The sequence below is a fragment of the Pteropus alecto genome, unplaced genomic scaffold (genome assembly GCF_000325575.1).
Source record: "Pteropus alecto unplaced genomic scaffold, ASM32557v1 scaffold38, whole genome shotgun sequence".
Taxonomy (NCBI): Eukaryota; Metazoa; Chordata; class Mammalia; order Chiroptera; family Pteropodidae; genus Pteropus; species Pteropus alecto.
Window position 1 is genome coordinate 1,431,780 of NW_006442512.1, and position 12,769 is coordinate 1,444,548.

General features: G+C 43.0%; 1 protein-coding gene across 2 annotated transcripts in view; it reads right to left on the reverse strand.

The window, feature by feature from the left end:
- The window catches only part of SCAMP5 (secretory carrier membrane protein 5), a 20,037-nt gene extending 8,334 nt beyond the window's left edge, over window positions 1-11,703 (reverse strand). Inside the window, exons 1-2 of one of the 2 annotated variants that reach the window (XM_006922611.3) lie at window positions 11,589-11,703; window positions 743-795 (exon numbers count right to left, since the gene is read on the reverse strand). In XM_006922611.3, coding sequence (XP_006922673.1) covers window positions 743-749 — 7 coding nt within the window. In that variant the 5' untranslated portion in view covers window positions 750-795; window positions 11,589-11,703. Of the gene's footprint in view, window positions 1-742; window positions 796-11,187; window positions 11,503-11,588 lie in introns of those variants that run through there. The other variant, XM_015597743.2, reaches the window with a different exon arrangement.
- Between the last annotated feature and the right edge of the window lie 1,066 nt (window positions 11,704-12,769).

Here is a 12,769-nt window from a genome sequence, read left to right on the forward strand (position 1 = left end):
TTTCCCTAGCCTGGGCTACCCCATTGGCCCCTGTGGCCACAAGCCACTTTGCTATCCCCACCTAGCCATCCCTGCTTGCTTGGGTCTGCATAAGGTTCCCAAAGTAACCAAAGGCTCTAAGGCAGTGTCAGTGCCTCTCAGAAGAAAAACAATAAATGCTGTCCATCAAGGGTGCAGCATGCTCCTTAGCAGAGAGCCAGTTCCAGGTGAGGAAGTTGGATGGGTGAGTCTGAAAATGGGGGTTCTAGCCTCTTCTCCAATATTCTGTTCTCGGGCAAGTCACCACCCCTCTCCAGACCTCAGTTTATCCAGTGGGATAAGGGTTGAACTAGATAGTCCCTAAAAGTCTCTCCAGCTCTGGCACTCTGTACTTGAGCCTTCAGAAACCAGATAACTCAGAAATCAGAAGGAAGAGGTCTCAGAGTATTACAGAGCAAGGTGACAGAGGAGACAAGGGCTGAGCCACCCATGCTGCTCATCAGTCAGATTGCCTGTAAGACCAGTACATCAGGATGCTCAATCCTTGGTCCCCAGGTTCAGTGGTCTGACAAGAGGGCTAGATACTGTCATGTTGAGGGTCTTAGATAGACAGGCCTCATTGGGGGACCAGGGAAAATCTGGGGACAGGAGGACAGAAAGAACCTGACCTCCAAACACTACAGCAAATAAGAGGACCAGGAAGAGGGCCACCCACCTTATGCTTACTTGCATGTCCTACCCACATGACCCACCCTCTCCTTACCTGCCATGATGGCACCAGCTGGCCCAGCAGCCTGCCCTCAGCTTTGTCCTGAACTGGAATGAAAGAAAAGCCAGAGAAAGATGAGGATCATGACCCAGCCCAGCCAGGTCCCTCTCCCAGCCCTGGCTGAGCTGGAAGGTCCCTGGGGCAGGACTCTGCTCCCACCATGGGACGAACCACGGAGGTAGCTCCTACCTCACAGAGTCACCACTCCATAGCTACCTCCTTCCAGGTGCTCCCGGGCTTTGTCTCAAGGCACAAAGTCCGTCCACAGCAAACCCCATCTAAGGGTATGAAAGAAACCTGGGAGGGAACCCCATGCAGGGAAAGGCAAATGATAGAGAAGCCCTGAAGGGACCAGAGACATCAAAGAAGAAATTCTGTTCCTTGACTCTTAACAAGGCAGACTCCTGGCCTCAGTCATAGGCTGGGCTCCGACCTCTCCAGCCTTTGCCTTTGGTCATTTGTTCACTAATTGGAGATTTATAATCTACCAGGCACTGGGGAGACAGCATGAGTAAGACAGATGTGGTCCCTGCCCTCTGCATGAAACAGTCAATAACCTCTGCAGTTAGTATAAAAGGAAAGGATTGCTGCTATGAAAATATACATAGCATATATAAAGGTGATCTAACTTGGTCTGGAGAGTCATGGAAATTAAATGTAAACAGTAAGGGGAGACCTGGAGAACAGAGAGGAGTTGGTTGGGGCAGGGTAGCCTTCTGGGAAGAGAAGAAAGCTCACAGAGACCCTGATGCAGGAAGGAAACTCACACTTTTAAGGGAAAGAAAACCACTGTGGCCAAAGCAGAGTATAAATGAGGAAGCAGCAGAAGTGAGGCTAGAAAGGGAAGATGCACAGGACTGATGCTTGGGGCCCTTAGGAGAAAGTTTGAAGGGAACCTGAGGTAGATTTGGAAATGGAGGAGGAAGGCAATCAAGAAGAATTCCTGCCAGCTTAAACACTGGGAAATGGGGGCTGTTAATGGAGAGCCTCATCATAGGAGGCACCCATGAGAAGAGGCACAGGGTCTCTGGGAGGACAAGAAGCTGCGTTACTGGCATACCAAGTCTCAGGTGCCCTGAGACCCCCAGACCAGGCTACCTTGTAGGCAATAAAGATATTTTGGTTGGGAGTTCAGGAGGGGGCCTGCAATGAGACAAACATTAAGTGAGTTAAGGCCAAGGAATTAAATGAGCAATCATTTTGCTAGTACAGTAACTCTGGTGGAGATATATAGATATAAATGTGTGTGTATATATATACACATACACATACATACACACACACAATCAAAATTAGAAAATGGTCTAAGCTCTAAGTCAATGCAACAATTAAAAGTTGGGTAGAGATGTCTATAAAGTTTAAAAACAAGCAAAACAAATCTATGGTGTCAGAAGTCAGGACGGTATTACTCTTGAGGGAGCACAAGTTGGGGTGCTGGTAATGGTCTGTTCCTGAATCTGGATGCTGGTTACACAGAGTTGTTGGTTTTGTGAAAATTCATCAAGCTTACAATTACAATTTGTGCACTTTCCTATTTGTTATACTTCAACTAAAGTTTGCTTTTAAAAAAGAAAAACAAACCATCTTAGAGTTCCAGTCATATTCCTTTGGATCCAGTTACAAGTTTGGGCAATTATTATCTTTTGTGTTCCCTTTTTGATATGAAATCAAATACAGATATAAAAATACAAAACATCTACCACAAAAGGAAAAATGGCAGGCATGATAGAGACCTACATGATATAATACCCTTACACAGTTGCATTAATTGTAGCATTGTTTCCAATGCTAAAAGATTAGAAACAATCTACATGCCTATCAATAGAGGACTGATTAAATAAATGATACAGTCATACAACAGACTGTTCTGCAGCTATTTAAAAATACATTGATATGGAAAGATCTCCACAATTACTAGTCATTGAAAAAAACACAAGATGTAGAACAGTCTATATAACATGCTACCTTTGGTATTTTTAAAAAAGAAGAGAGAATAAAAATATTTTTTCCTTTTGACCCAATAATCCTATTTCTGTTTATTTACCCAGAAATAGGAAACAACAAATATGCATTATTCAAAATGACACAATTTTGCAATGGTGCATCATTCAATGTAATACTACACAGATGTAAAAAAGATTGAAAATGATTTCTATGAACTGGTATGGAATGATTTCCAGGAGACACTGTCAAGTAAAAAACAAAATACAGACAAGTATAAATAGTATGCTACCTTTTATGAAGGAAGAAGGGGAAATAAGAACATGCATATAAATTTGCTTATTTTTGCAAAAGAAACATAGAAAGAGAAAACCAGAAACTAATGAATTGGTCATTTACATGATGGAAGGGCTAAGATGAGTAGTGAGACTGCTTTGGGTAAAGATTTTTCCATACTTTTGTACATACAATGTCTTATATTCAAAAACATATTCAAAAACTTACACCAGAAAGAAAAGTAAACCCTAAAATTGAAAAAACAAAAAAAAAGAAACTAACTGTAGAGCAAATTAATAACACTACCACATTGGAAAAAGAACTGGCCAAGTAACTTATAGTACTCTGTGTTCTCTTAGAGGAATATATTTCAAGGACAAGAATAAATGGAAAAATATCTTATATATTAGCAAGTTTACTGTTACACTTGGTACCAATGTGGTGATTTTGAAACTTTGTAATGTGTACTGTAGGAGAAAGCATATGAGTCAATGTACTAATGTTGTTGGGAACCTGGGTTCTCACTGTTAGAATGTGAAAATAGGATACGAAATATGGGAAAGTGAAAAAGAGCCCAGCAATACTGGATTACTGGATTTGAATTGGAGGTATCAGTATGAACTCATGACTTTAAAAAAAAAAATACATATATATGTGTATATATATGGCTGGTCCCAAGCCAAAGAAATACAAGGTTAGTCTAGAACATCTTGTGGAGCCAGAAACGAGCAGATATTCAACTTATGGGGACATGTCAACAGCCAAACTTGGGACAATTAAGAATATCATGAACAATAATAACAATAATATAACATAATAAATTTTAAAAAATAATTCACGAGTCCAGCATGACACTCTTATTTTTAAAACAAGAGCAAAGAAGGAAGAAAGAAAGCTCTTCTTTGCAGAAGAATGCTAGCTATAAATGTAGAAGAAGTTATAGAATCAGAAAAATTTCTCAATTTTGTAGTCACTAAGGAAATAGTTGAGTCAGGCAAGGATCATCAATAGATGCTAAACCTTTCACTGGGCAAAAGATCATTTAGGAGAAAGAGAGTCATAGTATCTCAAAGTACCAGCCCAAAGATGACTTAATTATAAAAGGAAACAAGAACTTTTACTGTAAAGAAACATGGCAGACACCACCTTAACCAGATGATCAAACTTAACCTCACCAGTAATGGGACAAATGGATGCTACGGCCTCCCTATGTGATGCATTGAGAGGAGGCACATCATCACCTATGCAGTATTCCTGCCCCAAAATGTTTAACCTGAATCTAATCATGAGAAACAATTGGAAAAACCTAAACTCGCCTAGACTTTTTTAGAAATGCCAACATCCTAAAAGAAAAAAAAAAATTAAAGAGATATGGGATTCTCTGAACTAATGGCAACTAAAGATATATGGCAACAAAAACCAATGCGTAAACCTCAATTGGACCCATACCGAAGGACATCAGTGAAATAACAAACACTTGCATATAGACTCTAAACTAGGTAATATTATTGTATCGATGATACATTTCTAGGGTGCAATAATGGTACCGAGGTAATGTATGAGAATGTCTTCATTCTTAGGAAATATGTACTCAAGTGCTTAGAGGTAAAGTGTCATGATGTCTGAAACTTGCTTCAAATATTTCATAAAATAAGAAATGATGGAGGGATAGATATAGACAGAATCAAAGCAAATGTGGCAAATGTTAACAATTGCTGAGTCTGGATGAAACTAAATAAGTGTCCTTTGTACTATTCCTTAGAGTGAAAGTTTTCAAAATAAAAAGTTGAAGAAAAATATAAATGTTAGTCATGGATTATAACACATTGAATAAAAAGAACACACAAGTCCATGATGATGCACAAAAGAAAAGGAGAGGGGAAAGGGAAAGTTCTCATAATAGAAAGAATGACAGAATTCTTTTAAATTGCCATTTGCAATCCCTGTGCAAGAACTGATACAAGCAAGGAACATCAACGGCTGCTAACCCATTGGGTGAAAGGTGGTTAGGGAAGAGGAGAGTCACAGTCTGAGTGCCAACCCCCAGATTACTTATTAATCACAACAGAGAAAAAGTACTTTGATAATGAGAGGACCTGGCAGACCAAGTGACCAAACTTCTGATAATGGGACAAAAGGACATTTCTGATAATGGGACAAAAGGACATTATATACCTCCTAACATGATACACATAGGACACAAGACTATCTACACAGCATTGTTACTAAAATGTTTAATGTTAAAATAATTATGAAAAACAATCTGACAAAATGAGATTGTGGAAAATTCTCCAAGACGAATGTCATGAAAGACAAAAATTGCTAGGGGGACTAATCTAAATTAAAGGAGACTTAAGAGACATGCAACCAAATGCAGTAAGTGATTCTTTAGTGAATCCTGGATTTTTAAATCACAGCTATAAAAGACATTTTAGGACAAGTAGAGAAATTTGAATATAAACCGCATAGTAAATATCATTGTTCAATGTTAAATTTCTTAGGTGTTGTGGCTACAGAGGAGAATATCTTGTTCTAGGAGATACATACTCAAGTATTTAGAGGTACAGTGTAGTGTCTGCAACTTACTTTCAAACAGTTCTGCAAAAAATTAGATAGATCCATGATATATAAAGCAAATGTCGCAAAATAGTAACAACTGGAGAATCTAGGTGAAGTACCTTAAAGTGTTCTTTGCAGTGTTCTTTAAACTTTTCTGCAGCTTTGAAATTTTTCAAAATAAAAAATTGGGAGAAAAATATATATGTGTATTTGGTAATATACACACAAAGAATCCCTAGTAGGATATCAAGGATAAAATAATAGTTGTGGCTCCCTGGGGGACAGAGAAACTGAATAGATGTGGAGCAGGTGGAAGAATTATTACTACGCATCTTTATACTATTTAATCCAAGATACCATAGATCATTATTTTATTTAGCAAAAGAAAGAAAAAAATACTGCCAACTTGTAATTGTAAGATGTCAAAAAATTTAAGACAGACATTAAAATATTTTCAAAAATATAAAAATGTTCATTTTAGAATTGATGAAATTTGGGATATCTTTCCAAATTATGAATTATGTGAATGTATTAACTGTTCAAAAAATAAATAAATGAAAAGTCAGGCAGAAGATGAGCTGGTAAAGAACAAAAAAGAGTAGACAATGAGACAAGAGGAAAACCAGAAGAGCATGGAATCTCCAAAGCCAGGAGTAGACAGTGGACAAATATGACACATGCCACTGAAAAGCCCAGCATGAAAAGGGCTGGGCTGAAAATGTTCATTATACTCAGTAACATCAAGTAATCTGTGACCCCAGCAAGAATTGTTTTGGTGGTGTGCGGGTGCGAATAACAGCCAAATTAGATCTATAGTTGAACAGGTAAGCTGAGAGCTGGTGTAGATAGCTCTTTGAAGAAGGCCACCTATACCTAGGGAGAGAATTGAGAGATAGGGTACTACCTAGGAAGAATATGGGGTCCAGAAAAGGCTATGGCTGAGAGTTGCTTGTTTAACATGGAAATAAGCTAGAGATGTGGAGATCCATGGAAAAGCTGAAATTACAATAGATAGAGGTTAACCAATGGAGCAAACCCCTGAAAAGAGGAGCACAGGGTCCAGAGCAAGAGGTGAAACAAACCTTGATATTAACAGGTAGGAAGGAGAACGTGATGCAAGTAGATGCAGGCAAGCTAAAGACCTTGGAAAGGATGCGAGAGTCCTGTGGACTTACTTCAATTTTCTCTGTAATATTAGAGACAGGTCGGAGTAGAGAGAGAGGAGGTAAGAGTAGAGGACCCAGCTAAGTCAATGAGCAATTACAACACAGCCTGAGAAGTGCTGTGGGAGAGCAAGTACAAACAGCTGTGGGAACACAGAGGCGCGCCTCCCTGGTCTGCCTGGAGGAAAACGGGAGGGCTTCACAGAGGTGAATCTTGAAAGATAACTGAGAGTTGGCTAGGGAAAAAGCAAATCAAGAAAGCAGGTGTGAAGGTCAGGAGAGCAACAGCATGGTATATTCAAGGAATAGAAAGAAGTAGAGCAAAAACGAAGCTCAAAGTGGAAGGAGGGATGAAAAGGCAAAACTATGGTTGAAAGGTGGGAGAGGCCAGGTCATCCTGGCCTTAAAGGTTATGGGCAGGATTTTAGCTTTATTTTCAGTCTTGCCAGCCACTGAAAGTTTCTTCTTCTTCTTTTAGAAAGCATAGCCTCAAAGTTTTTTTAATCAAATGAAAATATGCTGCTTTTCGGCTATGTATAAAAATATCTGCAAGTTAAAAAAAATCAAAGTGCATAAAGTAGAAAATAAAAGTCCTTCCAAAATCCACTTTCTCAAAGCCCAACCCTTTAACAGTTTGACCTTTAAGTGTTTGGTTTTTGCTTTTAATGTATATATGACAAAAATGAGATCATTTTACACATGCTGTTTTTTTCCACTCAACAATATTTCATGAAAATTTTTCATGTCAATGAATACAGGTTACCTCAGTCTTTTTAATGACTGGTCAACCTGGTCAACAATGTCCACAGTCATGGAGCAGTCAGGCACGACATGGCTGATTTGGTAATTAGGGGGTCACAGCTTCAGGGAGTGGTAGGGTAAAGGCCAGGCTGCCAGGAGATGAGGAAAACATGAGAGAAATGAAGAAGGAACAAGTCTAGCAAACCAGTCTTTCAAAAAACTTGGTTTTCGTTTTAATACACACACACAATATCAGTGACAACGCTGAAACTCAAACACCATACACCAAAGGATGAACACTAGTCATCTCTTGATAGTGAGATAAAAATATTCTAAAATTTCTACAGTGGTCATTTATTACTTTTAAAATAAGACAAAGCCATCAGTTTTAAACGGCAGCAACTAGTGGAGGACATAAGGTTAGAAATATTTTTCCAGATAGGAGACTTAAACATATTTATAAGCTAGTACAGTTAGAAAGGGAAATGGCCAATGGACATTGGTACCTGGGGAGACAGAGGGCTGGTGTCCATAGCACAGAGTGGGCACATTAGACTAGGAGCCCTCCTTTACTGGAATCAAGAAGTAGGGAAACATGAGTGTGGTTCCACCGCTCCCCCAATCCCCTAATCACCCTTTTTGTAAGTAAGGGGTTTTGAGAGAGTAGCCCAGTTTGTAATACTCCTCCCATGGAATAGAATGAAAACCTGAAGGAAAGAGGGGAAGAGTTTCGAGAAAGTGATGGAGGGACAGCTGAGGCTGGAGACCCTGCACAGAAGCAGAACTAGACTGCCCTAGAATGTGACGACCCCTCCACCCCTGAAGCTTTCTACATTCTGAGAATAGAATCCAGAATTGGAATGTCTGCTGCTGAGTTGGAATACACGGGCAAAGTGGCAGAATAGTTGAGGGCATGGGCCAGAGAATGGTTAAAATCCTGGAACATGAGGTCCAGAAAGGACACAGAAGGTGTGATGCTCATGGTATAGAGAAAATGAAAGTGTCAGAGAAGTAGAGATCTCTGTGGGGCCCCAAAGCAGGTAAAGTAGAAGTTAGACTGTGGTCAGAGGACATTGGAGTTTAAGATTTCAGAGGTAGCCACATGCCAGTGATGACCAGACTCAAGTGTGGCTGGTAGAAAGGGTAGCCGAAGAAGGCATCACCTTCCATGAGATACTGGGATGTGAAGTGAGAGACTGTTGTCCAGCACTGAAGTCCTCCAAAAAAATAAGGAAGAACAGCAGGGAGAGGGCAGGCAATAACTGGATTGTAGGAGCCTCAAAGGAAGTGACTCTAATCTTGGCTCCAGTCTGCCCCTTGTCCTTGGTCCCAGGCTGTCTCCCAAAGGTGTGCCCAGGGTTATAGAGAAGTCAGTGTAGCAAAGTATAGATAGGATTCATTGTAGGAGAAGCCAGATCTCAAGGCCAGAGCATAGGACAAGACTGCTACACTTGTATATGAAGGTTAGCCCAGAGAGAATTTACGCTTGGGAGGGCTGCAGGAGTCTGGGGTCACAGGAATGGAAGGCTCCAGGGTGCCCTGCCCTTATTTCAGAGCTAGCCTTTATACTTGTGTGTGTGGGCACGGGGGGATGCAATGACTGGTGTCTGCAAACCAAATTTCTTGACTGCAAAACGGGAGAAGTTAACAGCTTTCTCCTCAATTGACACTCATTCATAAAGTTGGTGGTGGGGGTTGAGGGTGCTACATATCCCCCCAAAGATGTAGACAAAAGGAAGCACCTCCTTATTTATCAGTAAGTTAGCAAATACTATCTGAATTTTGTTTTTTAAAACCCAGATTATAATTTATTCCATTTTTTACTGTGAAGCTGGGAGGACAGAAGCTTCTACAGTACAGAGAGTGAGGCCCATGGCAGAGATAAGGGACTCAAGTCTGGCCTCAGATCAGGCCAGAGATATGGGGCTGGTTCTAGGGCTCCTTGCTCACTACCCCTCCCTGGTCACAGCCCTCCCTCCTCCCCAGTGTGAGCCCCTCATCCTTACTTATTTTCTTCCTACCTGCTCAGAGCCTAAGATGGAAGTTTCCTCTACTTGCTCTACCTCTGGTCTCCATATTCCATTCCCAACCCTGAAGTCCCAGAACTATGAATCATGCTCAGAAAGCAGCACTCTCCTGGCATTGCTATCACTACCCTATGATGACTCTTTGGTAGCCCCTACTGTTGTCATTCCAGGCCTTGTATCAATCAGCTACAAACCTCCTGTCTGCTATGCTTTGTTTCTCTACCACGGGCTGACCTGCCTCCCACAAAACTCATCTTCATGCACGAGGTTATATCTAGCCACCCCCTTTAGTGCCCCTAAACCAGAGCCCTGTCAACTCCTCTAAGTCCTTCCATTTTCTCACATCCCATCTCTCCTGGGAAGCCTTTCCAGACATCCCTGTTATACATCCCACTACTTAAATTCTGAACCAGTTATTGGGCACCTAGTTGTCACTCATTCTCATCCAATCTCTTCCTCACTTTCTCATGGATGGGGCTTCCGGGAGGGACCCAACACAGGGCAGGACACAGAGCACTGTCAATCTATGTTCTTGCTTAAGACTTGGATACCCTCCCAAGGGGTGGGAGAAGAGCAAATGATGCTCTCCCCAACCAGGCTAAGCCCACAGCTTCTGTCAAACCTGCTGTCCAACACTTCCTCCAGGAAACTTTCAGAGACTCCAGCCCATAGAGGAAATGCTGTGGGGAGGAGGAGGAACAGGGAGAGGGAGGCAGAAGGAAAGAAAAAGGAAAAAGAACTGGGAGGAATGCTCTAAACTAGAACAAGTAGCTTCCTCATGGGAGGTCAATACTTAATCCTATTATGTAATCCCTAGAGAAAAGTGCTGGCAAAGAGATGCCCAGAGAGGGAAATGAACTTGTTCAGAGGTGGCCAGCCAGCCAGGGAAAGGGTTACAGAAATAGCAACAGAACCCAAGGCCGTTATCAGAGCTCTTCTACGAAAACCCCCTTTCTGTGGCCCATTCACCAAACAGTCCTTTCTCAGCTCAGAGGACTTTGCCTTCAGGCTCACCAAACCCAGATCAAATTTCAACTAGCAAGATTTGTGTAGCCCAAAACAAAATCTCTCTGCCAGTAATGCCCCTGTAAGAGCCATCTATCTCCCTCTTTCAGAGCCCTGCCCCTTGGAGGCAGAACTGGTAGGGCATAGACTCCCCCACCCCGTGGGCTTCCTAACAGCTGTGCTTATTTCTCACCTCTATGTCTTTCCTCATACCATTCTCCCGTAATGCCCTCTCTTGCTTCTCTACCCATCCAAATTTCACCTTCTCCAGAAAGACTCTTATTCACTGGCTCTTTCCTACCTTTATCCTTGGGCTTCTTACGTCGGCGGAAAGTCCGCTTGGCCCTCCCTAAACTCCCCATTTCAGAGCTGAGGCACTACCGGTTGGAACTGCCCGAAATGGTGAATTCTCAGTTTCTACTCGGTTCCCTCAACCCCCAGACCAGGAGCTCCCTGAGGCATGGACGGGTTTCCAAACACTTCACTTCCATTCTCGTGACCGACTCCTGCCGGCGTTGAAATGAGCTACATCCAGCACCCCCAAAGCCCTGGTGGACGCCAGGCTCAAGCCAGTGCATCCATCCGCCGAAATCCTGGCGGCTCAGACCCGCTGAGCAAAGGTCCGCTGCCCGCAGGAGACGGAAGAGAGGGGACAGCGGAGGAGGTAACAACCTGGGTCCACCTGCAGGCACCTCTTGGGAGGAAAAACCCAAAAGAGTCCAGTTACCTCGCCTCCAGTCGCCCCCATACCCGGCCGCGTGAGCCATCCCCAGGAAAAGGAAGCCGGTTTCCAGGGAACGTCAGGTGGGGTTGTGGGGGGATGGAGGGCCCAAGGCCCAGGCTCCAGAATCCAGAGATCTGACGTCACCCAAGACACGGGTTCCCTCTGAGGGAGCTGAGAATGGGGATGGTGGGAGTTGAAAGGCCTGGGGGCACCTGGGGCACTCTTCTCCCACTTCAAACAGGAAAGGGCACCTCGACTCTCCACCTCTCCAGCAGCTCCGCGTGCCCGCTGCTTCCAAAGGTGAAGCGTAGCGGGTGCAAAGCTGGAGAGGAGGTGACTCCCTCTCGCACTGCGCCCATCTTCCCTGCAAAGCCCTTCTCCGAGATTTCAGGCCTGGGACTTACCCGCTGTTGTCGCTCAGCTGCCCAAAGGCCCCGGCGCTGAGCTACGTTGCACCCGGCGATGCGGCGCGGAGCCGGCCGCAAGCCGCAAGCCGCGAGCCCAAAACCGGTTAAGCAAAGTGAAAAATTGATAGTAAAAAGAGATTGGAAGAAAATTTAAAATTCAGCATCTAAAATAAAATTCACACGAGTACAGTGAATGAAGGCATCAATGCCACCAGAAAATTAACTCTCGATTAAAAGGATAAAATTGAATCCATTTTCCAGGATGGCAGAGACAAGGAGAGATCAGCTCAACAGGAGGGGACAGAGAACGAGTTTCTGGGGAAGACACCAAAACAAACGGAAAAGATACAAAGCCCGAGAAGGAAAGTCAGTCCAATGCCGCACCTTGCCGGAGCTGTCCAAGGTGCTAAGTTCTGGCCCTGGCCCATTCAGGTGGCCGGGGGCACTGTGAGAACAAAGGCACAGAGAAGACAAGGAGGAAGAGACCCAGAGATGGGAAACTAATACTAGCAGCCAGAGCCTCAACTTCCAAATCTGTAAACTGGGGAGAATAACCTCCTATTCCGGTCCCAGCGGCCTCTGGGATTTACCAGAAAGGATTAAAATCTTTGTGAGCAAGAGAGCATGTCTATTGATGAAGGTCCTTCAGATCCAAAATGGCAGAGAGGGGATGGAGGATGGAAAATCAGAGGTGAGACATGAAGAGAGAGAAACGGGATATAGAGAAACTAACACAGAGATTCATGAAAAGCTAGACATAGAAAGACAAGAGAGAAGAGCCACGAACATAAAGGCATAGAAACATGGAGAGATCAGGATTTGGAAAGACAAAAAGACATTGAAAGAGAAAGAGAAGAGGGAGAGGACAGAAAACATGATGAAGTGAAAAGGTAAGAAATAGGGACAGGCAAGCTACACAAAGGAATAGAAAGAGAGAGGCTTAGAAAGAAAAAGACAGAAGAAAGAATGAAAGAGACTGATATGCAGAGATGAACACCTAAAAAAAAATAGAGACCAGGGTAAATGTTTAAAAACCCAGAACTAATGATGCTTGAGAGATACCCGCTTGGGGAGATGGGGCTGAGAGTGAAAGACAGGCTTTTATTGTGAGTGGTGTTTACAATGTAAACCTCCTGTGGGCTCTTTCCAGCCAGGGCCACCCTCTGTCCTGCCAGCCA